This window comes from Corvus cornix, chromosome 1A (assembly GCF_000738735.6).
Source record: "Corvus cornix cornix isolate S_Up_H32 chromosome 1A, ASM73873v5, whole genome shotgun sequence".
Lineage (NCBI taxonomy): Eukaryota > Metazoa > Chordata > Aves > Passeriformes > Corvidae > Corvus > Corvus cornix.
In genome coordinates, this window is record NC_047057.1 from 45,893,362 (window position 1) to 45,915,251 (window position 21,890).

Here is a 21,890-nt window from a genome sequence, read left to right on the forward strand (position 1 = left end):
CCTTACACAGCATCCTTTCTTTTCTGCTGCATCCACGGCGTGGTGACTTCTGGCTGAGAAAGTGACTTGATTGCTGGGTATAGTAATGTTGAGCTCCTGTGTTTGCTACAGTTTCCACTGGAGCTGTTAATTCTCTTTTTACTTCTAGGGATTAATGTAACAAGCTTTCCTCATGCAGTTATTAATTTGAACACTGTTTTAGGTAGGGGGCTAGTTGCCTGCTAATTAATTTGTTTCTAAAAAGCAGGTTTTTTTCAGTATTTGGTTTTTGAGTCCAGCAGTTTTTAGGGCATTTTTATGGGACATGAGAAGGGGAGGGAGCCCACTAGTTATTTTGGGTGAAGATTTGTGTGGTGTTGAGTTTGAAGAGGCATCACATTTAGAACTCCTGTTTTATTTTGATGTTTCTTGTTCTTAACTTTAGTGAAGACCATTCTCTGCGAAGGAGGCGTACCACAGAGACCAGTTGTGTTTGTCACTCGGCCAAAACTGGTAGATGCTATTAAGAAGAAACTGTACTGCTTGGGAAGTGAGCCAGGCTGGGTCACAGTTTATGGAATGGCAGGCTGTGGGAAGACTGTCTTAACAGCAGAAGCTTTAAGGGATCCTCAGCTCTTGGAAGGTACTGCCAGAAAAACATCTGTATTTTTATAAAAATCACTACAGGTGTAGGCATGTATGGTGCAATATTATATGTCATCTTGAAAGTGATTTAGGTTTCTAAATTTCTTAGGTGATTCTGAAATATTTGCTTGCAACATACAACTGTCACAACCATTTAGTGCTCTAGGATTACTAAGTATTTTATTAGTTTGTAGAAAAAGGTTTTGAATAGCTTTTCACCTTAGAATCTGCTTTGGTTTATGAGAGTAGATGCATCCTTAATTAACTTGAAATTGCTATTTCTGTTAGTGCAAAATAATATATCTAGTTATACTCCTTTTGGGCATTGCTTGTAAAGTCCTCAGACTCCTCTCCTTGCTATGTGAATTTGAAAAAGTCTTGCTCTGACTTTTACCTATATTTTAATAGAGACAGGCATTTGTGGATGGTAGTGTTGCCTTAGCTTAAAGCAGATCCTAGACAGAACTGTTCAATGGCATTTTTTCTATTTTATTTACTTTTCCTTGCATAGGACACTAGGAGGAGAAAGTAGTACTTGGCATTTAAAAAAAAAAAAATGTAGGGATAGGTACTGTAGCATCCTCTGCTACAGCTGACTCTTCTAGATGGCTTTTGATCACTGTTTCAGGATTATTTTTACACCCCGAACTCCCAACTCCTGCAGTACTACAGGGTTAAAAATGCAAATGCTAGGTCAGGCTAGCAGAAAGATGGATGCAAAAGGGGCTGTGGAGGGACAGGCAGGAAGACATGTGGAAAGGAGGGACAACAGCATCAGCGATGGTGTGAAGTTTCTATGGGTACTTGCCCTATAGAGTCTGTTCCTTTAAAAATGAACTGGAGTGGTCTTGTAGAACCACCCTTTGGTGTTAATTGCAAGGATGGCTTGCAATATACTTTACAGGTTTGTATTTTAAGTAATGCTGACTTACTACTGTAAGTTGCTAGTAAATATTTAAAATTATTTAAAATGTATAGCATGATTAATATTGCTTTTCTTGTTAGATTACTTTCCAGGAGGAGTTCACTGGATCTCTGTTGGGAAACAGGACAAAGCAGGGCTCCTCATAAAACTTCAGAATCTCTGTAGTAGATTGGAACATGACTCCACTCTTCCACAAAGGCCACTTAACATTGAGGAGGCTAAAGATCGTCTTCGTTTGCTGATGCTACGCAAATACCCCAGGTGATGTCAGTAAAATCAAACACTATTCTTTAACTGATAAAACTCTGCAGAGTAACTTTGGTCTAATTATGTGAGGTGTGTGTGTTGTGCTTACATGTGTCTGTGACGTGTGTTTTTTTTTTAACCAACATCCTAACTTAGGCTAGTAAGGCTTCTGCTAACAAAGTATGTTAAGCAGCTGTACAGGAGTCATATCTGCTTGAAAAAGCAAATAGTGAAATAGTGAAAGATGGGAACAAACAATTGGAAATAAGGATTGCTTTAACTTCCCGTGTTCTCATTGTGTGTGTAGACTGGTTTACTGATGTGTGAGGATCATACAGCAGAAAAAAGGGTGCGTATCACTGCAGAAAATTCTTCCTTTACAGAACAGCTGGTGTCTTTAAAAAGTGTGTGATCTAGAGGTACCAAAATGAAAACAGATTTTCATGATGTGACCAGTTATTGTCAAGAAACCAGGGAAACTGTTCAAACTTCAGGGAAAGTGACTTGATTTAATTAAGCAACATCTCAGTCACTGCACAGCTTTTTGGACCTTTGAGAAATAGGTTTTATTATTTGTTGAGGATTTCATTACTCTCTGGGAAAATCTGTACTAAATTAAATAAGCCTGCTTGTCAGTGAGTTACCTTGGGAATAATACTCTAGCCTTGTGATCTTTGTAGATAACATAGAATAGAATAGTGGCATTTTTGTACAGGGGGAAAAGAAAAAATCTTTCTTGTGAAGAAAAGATGTGAAAAATATTTCCAGGTCCTCCAAAATAAATCTATCTGTTTATCAGCTGCAAGTGCACTTTTCCGTGAAGGGTGTGAAGTGGTTGTCTCCATTGAGACATTTCCGTTGCTATTTCTTGTTTATTAACAAGCAAAACAAATTAAAACTCTTCAATACAGAAGTGGCCATGGGAGGAAGTAGAGGGGAATGTGCTGGGGAGTAAGGTTCATAGAGGGTGCAAGTGTATTGGAAACAAAGCTTCACTGGTTGTGCAGCTTGGGAAGGAGCTGGCTCTACTCTGGAATTCTCTTTGGCGACAAGAAGTCACTTTAGCTGTATCTGGATTCAGGCACATCTCTTGGGAATGAAGTATTAGACAAAGGATTCAGATTGTGAAGCTAGTATGTTTCTTGGGATTAAAGTATTAGTCAAATGAAAAATTGGAACTATGATATACTTAAAAATAAGAAATTACAGAATTGAGTCTCCTGTGATAGTTATCACAGGGTATTGCTTGTTGGTTTGGGGTGGTTTTTTGTTTGTTTTGGTTTTTGTTTTAAGGTTTTTTTAATAATCCTAATTAGGATTTAAGATTTGTTGGTGTGATTTGAGGAGAAAAATCATGGGTGCCTAATGAATTTGAAGTGCTCAGATTAATTAAAAACAAAATCAGGCTGTCATTCATGCCACCCAGCATATTTTCAAGTGTGGAAGTGACACAAAACGGGTCCTTTATGGCTGTGATAGTATTCTTGTGAACCCTCTGATTTATCAAAAGGAGGAGTTGTATAAAAATGAGATAGGGGTATCCAAGAGTTAAATGTGTCTTTGAGAATGGGGTATGATGTGTATGCACTCCTTTAAGGAGGATGAAATCCTTATTTACGGGCTTTGATGGTGTAAGTACCACTTAGCCGAACAGAAATGCGGAAGTTTTGTCATGCTTTGGTGGGAATTGGACAATTTAACCAGTACCTAGTGGAGCGGAAAATTCCATCCCTTAAAAAAAAAAAGGTAGTAAATGGAGACCATTTGTAGGATTAGATGTCAATGATTAAACTCACTGAATGCAAATAACTGGTATTTCTTTTCGTACATCTACTTGCTGCTAGTCTTTTTGACTTCTTGCTTCCTTAAAACCAGTCTTGTAAAAACAGTTTTCAGTGACTTCTCTGTCATATATAGGCAGGTGTAGGGAAGTCTACTGTACATTATTCTAGTGAGATTGCATGTGGGAACCTGAAAACCTGGCTGGCCATAGGACTGGAATATGTAGTCATTGAAACGTCGTTTATGTATGAAGAGCCTTGCCATTCAAGACAATTGCTTCACAAGAGGATTAGTCTCATATAGCTTTCCAAAGATACAAGAACAAAACTAAAACTCCTGAGTCAAAAGGAAAGCTTAAATGCTTTCCCACAAAGCTTATCACTAGCCTGTGTCAGAGTTACCTAGTCTTGTACAACCCTTTTCTTCATTTATGACACCTAGTGACTTAAAACCAGTAAATATTTCTGTTTTGCCTGGCGTCTACTAATGGAAATATTTCTCAAAACATTGTTGTTTACACTTCAGTTGTAGCTACGAAATAATAAATGGTAAAAATGTTTTTGAGATAACTGCATTCAGCTTCTTGTGCAGTATTTAATCACGGAATCACCAAGGTAGGAAGAGACGTTCAAGATCATCAAGTCCAACCATCAACCCAGCACACCACCATAATCACCCCTAAACCATATCCCCAAAGTGCCACATCCAGACACTTCTTGAATGCTTCCAAGAGACAGTGACTCCACCACTTCCCTGGGCAACTTATTCCAGTGCTTAACCACTCTTTTAGGAAAATTATTTTTTCTGATATCTAATATGAACCGCACCTGCTGCAACTTAAGGACGTTTCCTCTCATCCTTCCACCTGAGACATGGCAAAGACACTTGACTCCCACCTGGCTACAACTTCCTTTCAGGTCATAAAGATTGTTAAGGTCACCCCTGAGCCTCCTGTTCTCCAGTCTAAACAACCCCAGCTCCCTCAGCCGCTCCTCTTAGGACATTTTCTAGACCCTTTACCAGCTTCGTTACTCTTCTCTGGACATACTATTAAGATACTCTACATACTAATATAAAAAAATTATGCAGTGATACTTTGTAAATTCTGAAAACGTTCTTTTATTATTAAAATGCAATACTCTATTTTGGCACTAAAAGTTGATCTGAAATATTTCTTCATGCCCTAGATCTCTTTTGGTCCTGGACGACATTTGGGATTCCTGGGTGTTAAAAGCATTCGATAATCAATGTCAGGTTCTCATCACGAGCAGGGACAGGAGTGTAACGGATGCTGTGGCTGGTAAGGAACAGTTTCCTCTCCTGCACCACAGATTTTATGTGTCTTTGTCTGCAGCTTGTTCATGTGAACTTTCAAAAAAATCTGATAGAATCTGTCTATCAATTTGTGCACAAGTGGCCAGGTTTTAGAACTCTGCTCTGTAAGACTTTATGCTCTTTGTGAAGTAAGTGTTGTATGTTATCATGGAAATTACATGTTTACATTGAAGAGTGCAGTGATTCTCAACAGAATAAATTAACCTCTGTGGCACTGATGCTGTTAGATTGATTATCTCTACACTATTCAGCAGTGACTGCCCATAATGCATGTGTAATTATTAGCTTATAGGCTATTTTTTTCTATGTATATATCTCTAATGCAAGCTGATTCTGGTAGGTAGAATTTATACCCTTCTTAGTCCTATAAAATACTATGCAAAAAATCATGAACCTTTGCTCGAGATTTTACTTGGAAAATACTTTGAATTTCCATAGGGTTTTTCACATGTTTTGAAATTTTTTCCATGTTTCTGTTTCTAGGCAATAAGTACGAGGTTCATGTGGAAAGTGGACTAGCACATGAGAAAGGCCTGGAGATTTTATCCCTATTTGTGAATATGAAAATATCAGAACTGCCAGAACAAGCTAACTCCCTTGTAAGAGAATGCAAAGGTATTCCAGTTGCTCTTTGTTGTACAATTCACCACTGAAGGTAGTATTTTTCTTCTGTATTTTGACTTAAAAATAGAGAAGGGAAAACCCTTTGATACTGTGTATTTTAAGCAAAATACAAGTGCTTGTTAAATATTTTTGGGGTTTTTTAAGCTAAGCAGAAGTCTCATGTTGATTTTTGAGTAGTTTTCTTCAGCATATTTTCTCTCTGCACCACAATTACACTTAAATTTGTTGAGTTTGCAGATGTCTACATGGAGTGCTTGTTTTGTCTCTCCTCCATGCCTCAAGAATTTAATCAGTGCATTGGGAATACTACCTGATTCAGTCACTTGACCATCAGCTGTTGGATTGTGTTCCTTGATGACCTCTAAAATTGATTTAATCTTTTCCTTCAGGTTCTCCTCTTGTGATATCCTTGATAGGTGCATTACTACGAGACTTCCCTAACCGCTGGGAATACTATCTCAGGCAGCTGCAGAATAAGCAGTTTAAAAGAATAAGAAAATCTTCCTCTTATGATTACGAAGCCCTTGATGAAGCAATGTCCATAAGTGTTGAGCAACTGGATGACAATTACAAAGACTACTATAAAGACCTCTCTATCCTCCCAAAAGATGTTAAAGTACCTACTAAGGTAATAACAGCAGTGCAGAAATCTTGTGATTTTTAGTGAGATACAAAAAAAAACCTTAAAGAATTCTTAAAATTTATAATTGTCGTGTATAACTTCTGCAGTATATAACTTAATTATAATTGCTAGATTGGGTAGATTTGTTCCATTATCGTGTCATGACTTGTATTGTTAGTAATGGAACTAAAATAATCCTGAGTAAACATATCTGTAATGTTTAAGTTTCATGTGCATTCTGTATATTGTTTTTTAATTAGATTGTAGTTGAGCTCATTGAAAGCTTGAAAACTGTTATTTGGAATTTGTCTCCTTTTATGATCACCATAAATCAGCACAAATAGACAAAAGATAGGCTAACTTGTGGTATCTTTCCTGTGTTTTGGTATGAAGGAACTGGTAACTTAGTGAGCTGATTACTCTTTGTAATGTGTCTGTATTTATTAGTGTGCATTTTGTTGTCAGTTACTTGGTATCCTTTTATAATATTCATACAAATCATATTACAACTTGGTTCTGATTCTCTTCTCTGTTAATGCATTAATATTTCTTAGGTTCTTTGTATTCTTTGGGATATGGAAACTGAAGAAGTTGAAGATATACTACAGGAATTTGTTAACAAATCCCTGTTGTTCTGTGATCGTAATGGGAAGTCGTTCCATTACTATTTACATGATCTTCAGCTTGACTTTCTCACAGAGAAGAATCGCAACCAGCTTCAGGTAGCAAATCAACTGATACTTTCAGCTTTACTCTTCACAGCTGGGCATTTTTCAGAAAATGTTGCTTTGTTGTATGTTATCCTGAGTAGCTTCATAGCATAGGTGCAAATTAAGTTTAGCTTAAGGCTGACTAATTAAAAATATTTATTTTCAACTTGAAACTGTGGAGGGATTTCTTGATGATTCCATTTGCACCTAAGAGACTAATCTAAGAGAAGACTCTATATCCATTATTTCTCTATCAGATGTTTCCAGCAGGAGATGTAATGTTCCACTGTTGATTCCAAAGACATCAAGATTCTATCACAATAGGAAACTTCTTCTTTAATGCAGAGAAATGCTTTTTGCTCCCTTTTTTTCAGTTTAAGGCAGTACTTTCATGAAGATGACCTGTAAGTTGGACTCAGTTTCACTTCTGAAGGACAAGGCAGAAATAGTAGATATGAAGAAAAGGCAAGTTTTTTGACTTGCTTTAATTCTATATATGTAAGGGTCCTATTTTTGTTGGCTACCCACATTTAAGATGAAAAGAGATTTGGTAGCTAATCTCAGTCTGAGAAAGAAGGTTAACAGCTTGCTTTTGTGTCTTTCAATATCCAGAGAATGTTTCTGGAGCAGTCTTTAGCAATAAATTAGGTTAGGTGTATAATTTTGGAAGGTAAGCTTTTGTATTTCATTTTTTAATGTATTACAATTGAGAAATATTATTCCTCAACGCTATTTATAATGTAATAATAATACTACTTATAATTCCTCAGTGCCAAAAGTGTGTTTTTCTTCACATTGCAGGAGCTACATAAAAACATAGTAAATCAGTACAAGAAATACTACAAGCTTAATACACCTGTTCTGTCTCAAGAGGATTGCATGTACTGGTATAACTTCCTAGCGTATCACATGGCAGGTGCCAACATGCAGCAGGTGGGTTCTGACAGGTGTCCTTTGCTTCCTTTTTTCACCCATTCTTACCTCTGCTTTTCCCTCCAGGCCTTTTCCCAGCTGAGCCTCTCTTCACCCAGACTTCAGTCCAGCTGGGTAAACACTCAGCATAGTCTTTAGGAGGTCCTCTGATAATCACTGTCCCTTACAAAAACTACTTTATTTCTACCCTTTGTATCTTGGCTTTTCAACCAGTTCTTGAGAAGACTTCCTATTTTATACCATAATAGCTTGTGTTTTTCTTTTCCTTTTTAACAAGCTTTAATAAGAAGCCTTCTCTAAACCTTTTTGAAAACCCAAGCTTTATTTATTGTATAATAATACAAGTAAATTGATTTCATCAGAGAATTTCATCATAGTTACTTTTTTCTCTTCAGAAGTCTGGTTAGATTTTTGCTCTTATGTCATACAGATTTGTGTGTAAAAATTCATTATCTGACTTCAACAGCAAAATAACCCTATCAAGAGTTAGATGGGCAAGTCTCTTGTTTCCAGGATTGTCTTGGCACCTTAAAAAAATGCTGTCATTTTTGCCAACTACTGTTCTTTAGATACTGAGCTAGTATAAGATTCAAATCATGCAGAAAGATTAATAATTAGTAGTTTCACTTGAATTTCAGTTTCAAACACACTGAATTGCATTTGATCTTGGTTTTTTATTGCTTTATTTCACATGTTCTCAAACCTTTTCATCGAGCTTCTTTCAAGATGGCTCATCTGACTCATCATATAATACACTTTGTGGATTTATGTCTTATAGGAACCTTCATAATTAATGTTGGCTACAAATACAGGTGTTTTGGATCATACTTATTTCATTATCTTAGTTTCTTTAGTTTCAGTGTGTTGTCAAAATGTTTTTATTAGCAGCCTTTCTACATTTTGTAGAATTAGCTTCTCAGAGGTCTTTAACCTGGCTCATTATGGCTATATGCTTTCTAGAGTTTATATTATATGTATCACTTACGTTTCATTATTTAGACATGATTTCTATGTTTTGGAAGACTAATAAAGCTGGGTTGTATTCCTTTTCTTTGTTTAACCATGATAATCTTTTAATCCTTGTGGTATTTACTGATTTTAAATTGGAATATGCTTTAAACCTGTGCAGTGTTGTAGCTAAGCAGTTTTTCTGTAGGAGGTCTAAAGAAAACATTGGACCAATAATTGTTAAAGATGGTCATCTAACTAACAGGGATAAAGCAAAAAAAAAGCTTTTTTCTGCTTTTGGGTCTTTAATAATACTGACAGATCTTGTCTGCCCAGCCCCCTGGTTTGGAGGACCATGAGTGTGGGAACAGGGACTTTTCATTTAGGGACACAAATGTGAAATTGTAAGGAACTGGCTGGATCAGTTGAGTGTTCACAAGTCCATAGGGCCTGATGTGATACAATCCAGAGCACTGAAGGAATGAAAGGATGTTATGGCAGGACTCCCTTGATCATCTATGCATGGTTTTAGGAGTTTCAGCATCTCTTAGGAAGATCAACAATCATTATTAGCAGTGATCTTTGCTAGAAGAAGCTTTTTCAGAATTAAAAAAACAGGTCTTGTGCGCTGCAAAAGTCAAGAACTGCTTTGTATCTCCATCTCCTCTCTGACTAGCTGTATTAAGGAGAAGTTTAAAATAACAAACTTAGCCTTCTATACACAGAATTTATACCTGAACAATTAAGATGCAGGAAACAGGAAATTGCATAAGTTTTCAGCTAGGGACAGTTGTACCAAAGTGTATTAAATGCCTAATGTAGTTCCTGTGTTTTTCTTTTCCCCCGAGTAGATTCTGTTGTGAAGCTTGCACTCTGAACTTAAAATTGTGTTTCTTGTAGGAGCTCCGTGATCTGATGTTTTCTTTAGATTGGATTAAAGCTAAAACAGAATTGGTTGGGCCTGCTCATCTGATTCATGAATATGTAGAATATAGCTCAATCCTGGATCAAAAGGTACGATACTAAAAGGTAAATGATGAGTTGGTTCCAAATGCAATTTTCTATTTTGTAATTGCATTTTGTTGGATGTATATGTATGGCAGGTATATAGAAAACTTAAAAAACCAAAGCATGAAACCAATATTAAATTGAACTTTAACTTGGAGAAGATAAAAATGAAGGAAACTCAGTTTTCTGTTTCTGTTTTAACTTCAATGTGTAAGTGATTGGCCATGGAACTCAGTAACTGTAGTCATCAATACCTAGTGGTGGGTACATAAGGTACTCTGCTTTTGAGGAAGTGTAGAATTATGTTGACCACTTGGAATAGTCTTTCTGGTGTTTCACACTGCTTATTGAATAAATCTCTATTGCCAGTATTCTTTGTTTGAAAAATAAGGATATTGTGCCTTCTGAATAGGATAATGAAATATTTCAATCTATTGTATGTACTTGCTAATGGAACTTAATAGAAAAATAGAGCTAAGGGCTTCTGTAAGAATATTACCCATACAGAAAATTTAAAAAGCAAGGAAATAAATCCTAAGATAAATTTGTGTTATCAAATATCTGCTCTGTATTTAGGATAGCACAGTACGTGAGAATTTCCAGGAATTTCTGTCCTTAAATGGGCACCTTCTTGGACGGCAGCCATTTCCTGACATTATCCAGCTGGGACTTTGCCAGCCAGAGACATCAGAGGTGTATCAACAAGCCAAGCTACATGCTCAGAGAGAAACAGGAGCATTTTATTTGGAGTGGATGTAAGTAGCTGCAGTCCGTCTGCTGATACGCTGATCCCTTGACAAGGAAATCATTTAATGTACAGCTAAATACAATGTATGGTAATAAAAGGATCTTTGTAAGAACTGGTGGGGTTTTTCTCTGAGGAAGGAAAGTGTAATAATTTTCAAGAACTTGTGGGAGAAGGGGAACCCTGGATATGCAAGGCCACAATTTAGTAATAATTACAGAAAAATAAATTGAGTAATATATTTATTTCTGTATTCAATTATTGTTCCTTTTAAATAACGATGCAAAGAGGAAATTATAATACCTTGAAACTTCTTTAAATAATTTTATTTTAAAGTTAGAATTGTAGTGCAAGTATTGGATAAGGTAGAGTAGGTTTTTAGGTTTTAAAGTAAACTCTGGCTTTAAAAAGGAGAGCTCTTGTGCTAACTTGCAAAGTTTTATAAAGTAGTGAGATGGGAAATGCTTTGTAATCTCTACACAATCTTGAAATTTCTCCTATTTAAATAATTTTTTGCTGTTCCTGTCTTTTTGGAAGTTGTTTAAGGAAAAAGTATACAGATCTAAACATTCTCCCAGCCTTGTCCAATAGTCAACTGACCATGTAAACTCTTTGATTCCGTTTGATGTTTCTTTTCTGATTATTTGTAGTTCTTGGTGCTTGTAAAACAGAGGGACTTCATGTCAAGCAATTATTATAATAAGAGCCAGGCAGATTAGTCTCCTCTTTGAATATTTGGTTCTTTTATTTAGCAAAACTGCTTGGAAATTGCACCGTTCAGAAGAGTCAATCTCCAGTTAGTCCAGGGTTTTCAGCTTGGATGCGGGAGGCGTGCTGAAGAGCATGATTGAAATCAACACAACAGAGAGGAGATGTTTTGGTCATTCATCACCATGTCACTCATTACAGTGCCAGCTTTCTGTATTAACATCTGGCTAAACAGGATGATTATGATAGCTGCTAACTCTTAAGTTTTTGTTCAAGTGAGGCAAGAGTCATCTAAGGTGTGTTAGATTCTGTACCTAATCTCTGACTGAAAAGTGGTGATAGTCACAGATCTTATTTAGCTATTTAGTGATACGTGTTGAGCCATTGTCATGAAAATTAAGGAAATTTGCAAAGATCTAAACAAATTTACAAATGTTTTTGAATATGCTTTAAAAGGAAGAGTTCTCCTGCAGGAGACAAGAATTCTCAGGAAAAAGTTTGTTTGGAAATAGTGTATTTCAGATCATAAAAATGTTTTCTTTCTTGATCTCTAAACTGTAGCTGTTGGAGCACAATATAAACCTCTGAGTGAATGTTGGAATTTTGTTTCCTTTATTAGTTCAGCATGAAGGCTGAGAGATAAGGTGTAGTGGGTTGGTTGTTTTGTTTGTTATAAAGCTTGCTGCTCAGGATGTGTGAAAAAGTGTTAATCTTCTTAGAGATGATTTTGAATAATACAAAGGCACTCATCTAAATAATTGTCTTACCCTGTAGAAATAAAAAATCCTTGAAAAATCTCTACCGTCTGGTTGTTCGTCCACACCGAGATGCAGTTTACCATGCCTGCTTTTCTAAGGATAGGCAAAGAATAGCATCATGTGGAGCTGATAAAACACTTCAGGTAAGACACCTATGCATGAGTCAAAAGAGAGGCTGTGTACCATTTCAGAAACACTTGTTAAACAGTCCTGTCACTTTTCTTCTGTTGCTATGTGGAAATATTTGTATCTAGATCATAATTGGAGACAAATGATTGAAAAGGATATATTATTGCATAAATGTCAAGTTGTGTGTTTAGAATGGTAAGCATTATCTTCAGGAGCTAAATGGTGTGATTTTAGGGCTTACACCCTCCTTGCCCTGATGCGTGAACATGAGATGCCCTTTAATGATATGGAAAAGGTCACAGCCCAGCAATGCACCCCAGCTTATTTAATATTTACTTGCAAAAAATGTTATTTCCAGTCCTAGTAGACCTTCTACAGTACCAAGGAGCAGTAAGATGTTTTAAGTACAGCTTTACTCTTTATATGGGAGGGTAGTGGACATTATGCCACTATGGTGTTTAATTAGTGAAATGCCCTAATGCAAAAGAACTGTATCGCTGGAGAAAACCCCTGAAGCTGAGGGCAGTATTAAATTGGAAACAGGCCCAAAGTGCTTAGAAAGCAGATTAGAAGAGACAGAGGGGAATGTGACTAATATAAATTTGCCAGCAGTCTGCCTGGAGGGGAATCAGCCAGCTCTCAAGAAAACTAGCAATCAGCCAGCCACTAACCTGGTAAGGTACCCATATTCCAGACAGCCAAAGGTAAGGGAAAAGAACAACTTTGCTGCAAGCCTTTGGTATTGTTTTGGATGCTTGAGAAATTGAGTACTAAGTTGCTTTTCATTTGGCTACTTCATGTGTTGTTACTGGGTTTTTTATTTGCTTATTTTATTTGCTGGCCTGTTCAGTATTATGATCATGGCATCCACTTAAGGAGATGCCTGGTGAATGTGCTCATGCTATGCAGCAGTTGCTGTGCTGGGCTTCTGTACTGACTGACATGGCAGATTGCTTATTTTTTTCTTCGTTTTACACCCAAAAGAATCTGTGGATTGCAATTGCACTTGAACTAAACTTTCATTGAAGAAACAATAGGAAAATTAACTATAATCCTTTTTTCATTTTTTAACTTTGAACTTATTCATGTTTTTTCTAATTACGGCTTAAGCTTTTCAGTTTTTGAGGGTACTTAAAAAATGATTGCTAGATTAAGAACAGATATTTTGCAGAATTTACTGTGAAGATAGATTTCCTGTTACTTCAGTATTTATGGTCTTATTTGAACAAATACCAACCATTTAATTGTCACTGGTATTCCTGTTCAATAAAAAAATAATCTGAAAAGTGCTGTAAAGAACACCTTGTGGTTTAATAATTAAGAATATGTAACCTGAGATGGAAAGGGAGGCCTGATTTCCACCCCCTGCCCACCCCACATTGTACAGTTAAATCCCAGGATGTGAGGAAATTGATTAATATGTAGCACTTTTCCCCAGTTGTCCTTTCGTTGCCTATGTCTAACTTGAGACTAAAACATGTGTCATCCTGTCAGTTTTTCCCTACTTATTTCTGTTTTTTTGTTCCTTCAATCATCAGTTCTGTTGCAGTTCTTCATATGTATGGTATCCCATGCATATAAAACTGGAATTTGTAGTTTTAAGAATAACTTAGATTTTGTTAATAGTGTTTTGCAGTTACTGTTAAAAAACACTGTGAAAGGGCATGGCTCTTGGCTTAAAGAGTGGGGGTAGAAATAAGTATTTTTAAAAATCAGTTTTCACTAATTCTCTCTCTTAGAATTTCTATCATCCTTGCAGAACTTTATGTTATTATCCCTGAAATTATGAATGCTTTCAAAAGCCAACCCAGTTTTTTAAGAGGTTACATAAAGAGAGCTGTTTGAGATGATAAAAGAAACTTACACATGTGTTTTAAAATTGTCTGCAAGTTAAAAGGTTTTACTGTTCCTTGGTTCAGGTGTTCAAAGCAGAAAGTGGAGAGAGACTCCTGGAGATAAATGCCCACGATGATGAAATACTCTGTTGCGCTTTTTCTGCAGATGGTGAATTTGTAGCAACTTGTTCAAGTGACAAAAAAGTGAAGGTAAGGGAATGAGGAAAAGGCCATTCTTTTTTTCAAACTAATAATTCTGATTTCTGTTTAACCAACTCAGTGCAGATTCTTAAGACTAAAAGTGTTTCAAATTGTCTAAATATTATGTGGATAATTCAATAGCTGACAAACAGAAAAGCCCCACTTGTTCCATAGTATAAAAGATGCTTAGTGTTAACATCATATGTGCAGAATTAACCACTTATTTCATTTGTATTATCGGATGTTTCTTTTTAACTAGAACATAATGTGTGAGTCCAGTCCTGTTCATGGGATGAATAGGAGATGAATCTATCCATAATTCTTTTTTTAATGCTTCTTTTCTGTTACCTGTGAAATATTTGGGATTTTTAATTCCTCATTATAGTAGCAAAATCTTGTTGAAGTTCCAGAAATTATCATATTCTAATCTGAATTATGACCTTTCCCCTCATAGTGTCTTGCTTCTTTTTTTAAATATATAATCTTTCTCCTCAAAGTATTTTTGAGGTATTATTTGAAATGTTTTAGGACTTTATCTGTATTTCAGCATAGTTTACAGATTTTTAAAAATAATTACTTTAAATATATTTAAAAGTCTTTTTCGTCTTTCAATTCTGCCTAGGTCTGGAATTCAAGAACAGGCCAGTGTAGGTGTGTATACGAAGAACACTCTGAGCAGGTTAATTGCTGCCAGTTCAATAACAGAAGTGGTCAGTACCTTCTAGCCACCTGCTCAAATGACACTTTCATCAAAGTAAGTGGAAAGGGTGGAGATTATTCTCATGCTGTTTGTCATAACAGGGTAGTTATTGATGTATAAATATATCTAAACACTGTAAATTAATGGGTTTTTTTAATGAGCCTGGTCGAAGAGAGGGTAGAAGAGAGATGGCAACAGATTAAGAGTATTGACTACTGTAATCAGATTTCAGCAAGGTAGAGCAGGAGTGTTTATACTCAGCAAAGGAGAATGGGCAAGTCCTCTATTGGTAGGGCTTGAAGGTGAGGGCTTTGGTCTGATGTTATTCAGACTGTTCAAGACTAACTTGAGAGATTTCATTTTTGTTAATGTGTGTAAGCTACATGATTCTAATTTACAAAGCTGAAAAGGAATGAGGCAAGACAAAGCTTTTTTCTCAGTCTGAGGAAACTTTGAGTAATTTTGTGCTGGTCAAGGGCCTTGTCTGTACTGTACAGAAAGTTTTAAGTAGATTTATATAATTCTGATGTTAATAGTTTTCATGCATCTTACCAGACAGAGGCAAATTGTAGGGTAGCCTGGGTCATAGCATCCAGTCCATGAGCATGTGGGTAAAACTAAGAAAAAATAAAAGTGGTGTTTTGGCTGCCAGTGCATGATTTTGAGAAGAGCATGAATGTTCTGTCTTTGAATAATTCATGAATATGATGATATTTATATGTTTATTTCTCTTACAGGTTTGGGATTTGAATAAAAAATACTGTAGAAATACAATGATAGGTCATGAAAATTCTGTCAATCACTGCAGATTTTCACCAAGTGATGAATATGTTGCTAGCTGCTCGACAGATGGAACAGTAAAGGTATAGAGTATATTTTTAAATCAGCCCTTTGTTTTGATGATGGATGGGGGGTTTTGGTATCAAATGCAGAATATGTATAAGAAAATTTTGTGTCTGCATGATCAGCTTTTAATGAATTAAATCCTGAAACAGTTGATTATTGGTCCCATTTGTAATGCAAGACTTTGACATGGTTTTTCCAGTAGCAGGAAAAAAAAGTTGACTGCCTGTAGTTGCAAATTCTAACTAGCCTCATTTTGAATATTTTTGCCCCCTAATGCACTTTGTTAAGAAAACTTGAAGGGGGAGTAAGAATTTTTTAACCAGAAATAGCAGTAAGTTTTTAGGTTAATTGAAAATTCTGTCATCTCTGAAAACGACTTATCAGGAGACATAAAAATTAAAAGCAATTTCCATGTGCCGTTTTCTTGTATGCACCAAAAGAGAACTGAAAAGATTGTGTTTTTCTGAGAGTGTAAGTATTATTTTTATTGCCTTTAATTGCAACAGAATTATGCTATTTCAGAATTGCAATTCTTAAAACACTGTTACATTTCTATGTAGTTGCTAGATCAGGAAAGAAAGATTGCCGTAGCTGTTGTTCATAAGGAAAAATGTGGTGAAGGGGACAGAAATATTCTGTAGATTTTTGGCATGTCCCTCAATGAAATTAAGGTGCAAAGCTAGGTGTATACCAGATTTCTTATGGTAAGTAGATTGTTTATAGCGTTGCAGGGCAGGTGTTAATTTTTGGTTTTACTCTTTTGTTAAATAGAAGTTGAGGCAGCATGGTAGCTGGAATGATAGGAGTGAAAAACTCAAGGAGAGGGTTTTGCTACAGCATAATCCTCTTTGTGGTTTGTTTTTATTTCTTAATTTGTTTTTCTGCTTTTTCTTAATATATAAATCATTTGGACTTGTGATTATTCTAATGCTATTTGTTGACTGGGGAAAGTAACAAGGGACTTTTGCTGTATTTATTCCCTGCCCTTTTTCCTTAAGAAGTAGTTGGGAGCTCTCTCCTGTTGTATTCTGTACCTACATCAGCAAAAAGAGATTGTGCCTATTTCCTGTTTACTGCAGCTTTGGGAAGCACGCTCAGGAAATGAACTGAAAAGTATTGAGATAAAAGATTTCTTCAAAAATGCAGATGAGCAACCAGATGACGTGGAGGTTTTAGTAAAATGTTGCTCTTGGTCCAGAAATGGTGACATGATTTTGGTGGGAGCCAAAAATAAGCTTTTGGTAAGTACCTCACTTTAGTAATCTTTTGGAGGTAGTGCATTGCAATATAGAAATTATGATTACAAATAAAATTCCAGGCCGCTAAGATCTTTCAGATAAAAGGTGCCTGATTTCAAGTGTGTGTAAATAAAAATACGTGGTCAACAAACTTCTGACTAAGAGAAATACCTTCTGAATTCAAGAATGTACAGTGTTGAGCACATAAGCTATTTGTCAGTAGTGAGATCATTCAAACAGGGTTCCTGTTGTAATTATGTCTTCACAGCTTTTTGATATCAAAACCTGTGGTTTGTTAACTCAAGTCATCGTCAGTCATCACAGCACAATCCAATACTGCGACTTCTGTCCTGGGGATGAGTTGGTGGCAGTTGCTTTGTCTCACTGTTCTGTTGAGGTGAGTGATTGTCTGCAATATACCACGAAGGACTCCTTGCAATTTAAAATGCTACATTTGTCCTAATAGTTTCTTGTGTGCAGAGATAAAACAAATGTAGCTATTTTAGCCGGCTTTTGGTGTGCTCCATTCTTTTTAATTTTCACTTGCTTCTTAAATTTAAAATATGATCTGGGAAACAATGTTTTAAAGTTACATGTTCATTTTGGCAATGGAACCCACATTTATCTAAAACTAGACTAGTCTGCTAAGTGTGTCTAAAGCTACTCATGTCACTCTCAGGAGTATTGCTTAACTCAAACCAAACCAAATCCTCTCTCCTTCTGTGTGCTGGTACGTAAGAAGGAAGGAAACATCTAGAATAACTTTGAGACTAGCATGGCTAGAGTAGGTCTGTACAAATATCATGTTTGGGGTTGGTTTGGGGTTTTTCCTTGCTGTTGTTTGGGGTCTTTTGGTTTTTCAATCTATATGTCAAGTTGAACTTGTTTTTTTTTTTATACTGTGATTTTTTTTTCCTGTGTCTTTTAAAATAACAGCAGTCAAAGAGGCTGCTGATTCAATTTCCCTGACCACTGAAATGTGATAAGCAGGCACAGTTCTTGTTACATCTGATTTCAGAATAAGAATTAAGAAAATACTAGAAGACGTAGTAGTTAAGTGTACTTGCACTGTTTTTGCTGTAAATGCAGTCTAAATCCACTTGAGTTTTTCTTTCGTATTTTTATTGTAGTTATGGAATATTAAGTCTTTATCAAAAGTGGCGTATTGCAGAGGACACATGAGCTGGGTTCACTGTGTGACATTTTCACCAGATGGATCTTTATTTTTGACTTCATCTGATGACCAGACAATACGCGTAAGATAACTTTTCTTTTTTGAAATACCTGAATTTAGATAAGTATTATTAAGTTATTAATTTAAGGAATTGTTCATTGTAAAATCATATATTGCATAAAACACATAAAAAATATACTACATCTTTTGTATGTAAGTTTATAGTCAACATAAATATAAATATTTGTTATAAAATAATTTACATATACAGTAAAATGTGCTGGCTTTTTTGCTTTATTTTCTGTTTATCTAAATTTCCTCTATAAGTTTTTTTAAAGTCTGGTGGCACTTCAAGAGTAACTATAACCTTCTGTTTTGTTTCACATTTTATCTGAATTGGGAATTTTGAAGCTTTTTGAGGATTCTAGCAGACTTGATATGTTCCGTTGTTAGGTATATTTGTCTGTTAATATTTAGGATAGATTTCTGTAACTGTAATGTTTAATTAAAACCTGTGAAAGTACAACTATATCTTACCAAGGTAACCTTTCCTGTTCTACTAAGTTAACACATACATTCTTGAAATTTTGAGAGCAATTGAAGTAAGAAATCTGTACTTCATATTTTTTGTAATTGGATTTTAATGCTGCTCTTCGGATTAGAAAACCTTGGATGTTACAGCTATGACTCTAAACACAGGGGAGTCTCGTAGTCAGCCTGGAAAAAATAGTTCCATTTCATCTGCTGGAATCACTGTAGTAATTGCACAGGTTTAGGTTTCCCTAGTATTAAAAAGAGCAGAACCATCATTTTCATTGTTTTAAAAAAATCAGTGTTACTTGCAAATTTGTAAGCCTTTGGTTTACAGGTGCTGTTACTCAGCATGTTTTACATCTTGTTCTTTGATGAAGCTAATGAAATACTGTGTTCTTCAACAGATTTGGGAAACAAAGAAGGTGTGCAAGTCTTCTGATGCTGTGCTGAAAAGTGAACTAGATGTTGTATTTCACAATGGTGAAGTGATGATTTTAGCCATCTACAATCAGAAGCACTTACAAGTAAGCTGTATTTCTCAATATTTTAGTATGTGTGAATGTTACCTGCAAATCTCAGGAGGAAACTGAGGAAGCACTGGAAGAACCTTCCTTGTTCTTGGCTTTCAACAGCTGCATCTGTAGCAGATGACTCAATGTATGATAACATTTTTATATCTAGAAACTGTGCCTAGTTTAGTAAGTGAAAAAATGAGGTTTGGGGGGAAATTTCTACACTGATGTTGAAACTGAGTCTGGATGCAGAGGAACAGAGCTCTTATCCCTTCATGATGGGTGTCTGTGAGCCCTCCAAGTGGCTCAGATGTGCACAGCAGTGTGTAATGTGTGCAGCTTTGATAGGCCAGGTGTTACATAGCAAATTATGTAATGCTTCAGAGCTCTGTGTAACAGCTGAAGGAATCATCCCAAATTGGGGCAGCTAGAGGTGTGAGCACTGCCTATAGCCTTAGATTTGTGTTAAATAATAGTAGTGGCTACAGTCTTACTACTGTGGGCCCTGCCGCACCAAGTGCTATGTACACCAACATCCAAAGTGTATTTTTCTATCCTGTGGTAGCAGATACATGCACGTCACCCTTTTTCTAATCATGATTCTCTAATCTATCAAGTAAGTTAATAGGATTTTCAGCTGCTTCAGTGAAGAGCTGGGAGAAAGCACAGCCAATGGAGTTACACCTAAGGAGCAGTTTAGGACATTTGCTAGTTTTTAATCCTCCTGAATTGTAACATCTGTAGTAACTGCTGTGTAACGGTGTAGTCTCATTTGAATTTGTCGACCTGATCTATCTCTGTGTTCATGATGAGTAATTTCTGTCATAACTTTACTTGAACTATTTCCTAGAGAAAGATGGTGCTTAGATTCTGTGCCCTAAATACAACACTGACAACCTGTAGACATGCAGTCATGAGAGAAGACTCCACTGTAGAAAGAAAAAAGGTTTTTCACCCTTGCACGGGAAGAGAAATTGACTGAAAAGACACATTGCATGTGTACTGTGATTTAGCAGTGTACCTCTGCTATCACATCCCTCAAAGTTTTTCTTGGAACTTTTGTGATTTATAGGCTCACGGGACTGGAGTCCTGCTCACCCTTTGATGTGCAGTATATTCATTTCTAAATACTTCACACTGATAGCTTTTTAAACTTAAACTCAGTTGTAAATTATTGTATTCTAAAGATTTTCTTTCTCCCCCCCTGTGGAATTGATTTTAGGGTGATACTGAGTTGAGACTTGGTATATTGTGTGTGCTAGTAAGTTTAAAGTCATGCTTACAGGATGCACCTGAAGTATTTTATGTTCTGTTTGACATGGGCTGTTTAATCTGGCTGGCAAGATAAATTTGAGCCTGAAGCTTGGTCTATATGGTTTTTGAAATTTGGGGGTAGCATTTTGATTTACTGTTTCCTGTAGTCAGACAAGCTTTAAAAAGCCTTCTAATACCGTGATGAGTTTCCTTCTACAAACTTGTCCTGTTCAGACTATCTCTAAGGAGATAGTTATATGGACCTTCAAGGCAAGCAGTTATGAATGTAACTCATTCTTAAAATGTAAAGGTTGGAACCGTTCCCTTTGGCATTCTCAGCTCTATGTTGTAATTTATTTAAGTTTAAATTTTAAAATATTTTAACAACTTAATTAACTTCCTATCTTACAGCTTATCAATGGAAATACAGACAACGTTATTATGCAGACAGCAGCCCAAGAATCCCCCATTTCCTGCTGTTGCTTAAGTGAAGATCTTAAGTTTGCAGCTTTCGGACAGGAGAGTGGAACAATAAAGGTATTAAATTCTAAATTTGATTTTAAAAATAGTAGGAGATCACTGTCCCTTATGCTTTCTCTTTTTAAATAAATGTCATTTGAATGACTTTGTACAATACTATTCTTCAATATAGTAATTCAATTTACATTTGTGAGTGATGTCTAAATTAAAATAACTTAAAGGTAATGCTAATAATCCAGCTCTGAATTTCATCTTACCCAGACTAAGCTAATAGGAATTTTTGGTTGTTCCAATCCAGTGACTTAAAATTATGTATTTATAATCTCATGTTACTTAAAAAAGAATTTGCATGTTCTTGTTTTCCTCAAGTGTGTCAAATAAATGCAATTACTGCATTCTTCATTGTAAAGGTACTACAGTTGTCAGATGGGAAGGTTCTGAAGTCCTGGGAGGCCTGCAGGACATCTGTGCAGCACTGTCGATTCACACCTGATTGTCAGACTCTCATCTCAAGTGCTCATGATTCAGTTATACAGGTTTGGGCAATATTTAAAAAGATAATGCTGTAACTTACTTAAAATAAGGAGCTTTTATATGATAGATCATGTAAACTCAGTAAATGACTACTGTGTTTTATATTGCACCACCCAGGGGCAAAGGGACTGTAGAAAGTGTAGCCTTTATTTATGCCTTACATGATAATGAGTATTACAGGTTTTCTGTTTTTACTGCTGTGGATGATAGAAAGGCACTGACTGCTTTGAGAAGAGTAAAAAAAAGCCATGGTCAAACAAAGTGACTCATCAGTTCTGAAATGAGGGTTTGGGATGCTGTAGGTCTGTCAGTGGGCTTGCTTCCACTGCCTTGGGGAATGATGTAAAAAGCCTCTGAGCAGGCTGGTGTGCCCACCCCATCCAGTGCAGTGCTGAATACCAACTAGAAATAGAGTGACTGCACTAATGTGGGCTCAAATTAGGAACCTCTGCCTCTCAGCAAAGTAGGCTGGCTCCGGAGGTGCA

The 21,890-nt window shown here is 36.1% G+C and overlaps 1 protein-coding gene across 12 annotated transcripts in view; it reads left to right on the forward strand.

Annotated features, from left to right (window-relative positions):
• Nucleotides 1-21,890, forward strand: part of APAF1 (apoptotic peptidase activating factor 1) — a 51,356-nt gene that overhangs the window by 2,713 nt on the left and 26,753 nt on the right. For 10 of the 12 annotated variants that reach the window (XR_005604549.1, XR_005604550.1, XR_002047932.3 and 7 more), the window contains 19 exons: nt 425-622; nt 1,630-1,810; nt 4,765-4,877; nt 5,396-5,527; nt 5,926-6,164; nt 6,713-6,880; nt 7,670-7,801; nt 9,650-9,763; nt 10,334-10,512; nt 11,985-12,111; nt 14,017-14,142; nt 14,756-14,887; nt 15,571-15,696; nt 16,759-16,920; nt 17,186-17,314; nt 18,048-18,173; nt 19,030-19,149; nt 20,803-20,928; nt 21,282-21,407. Coding sequence is in view for 7 of the 12 variants with exons in the window: in XM_039571473.1 (XP_039427407.1) it covers nt 425-622; nt 1,630-1,810; nt 4,765-4,877; nt 5,396-5,527; nt 5,926-6,164; nt 6,713-6,880; nt 7,670-7,801; nt 9,650-9,763; nt 10,334-10,512; nt 11,985-12,111; nt 14,017-14,142; nt 14,756-14,887; nt 15,571-15,696; nt 16,759-16,920; nt 17,186-17,314; nt 18,048-18,173; nt 19,030-19,149; nt 20,803-20,928; nt 21,282-21,407 (2,756 nt within the window). In the remaining 5 variants the exon portion in view is untranslated. Of the gene's footprint in view, nt 1-424; nt 623-1,629; nt 1,811-4,764; nt 4,878-5,395; nt 5,528-5,925; nt 6,165-6,712; nt 6,881-7,669; nt 7,802-9,649; nt 9,779-10,333; nt 10,513-11,984; nt 12,112-12,709; nt 12,802-14,016; nt 14,143-14,755; nt 14,888-15,570; nt 15,697-16,758; nt 16,921-17,185; nt 17,315-18,047; nt 18,174-19,029; nt 19,150-20,802; nt 20,929-21,281; nt 21,408-21,890 lie in introns of those variants that run through there. The other 2 variants (XM_010410783.4, XM_010410784.4) reach the window with 2 other exon arrangements.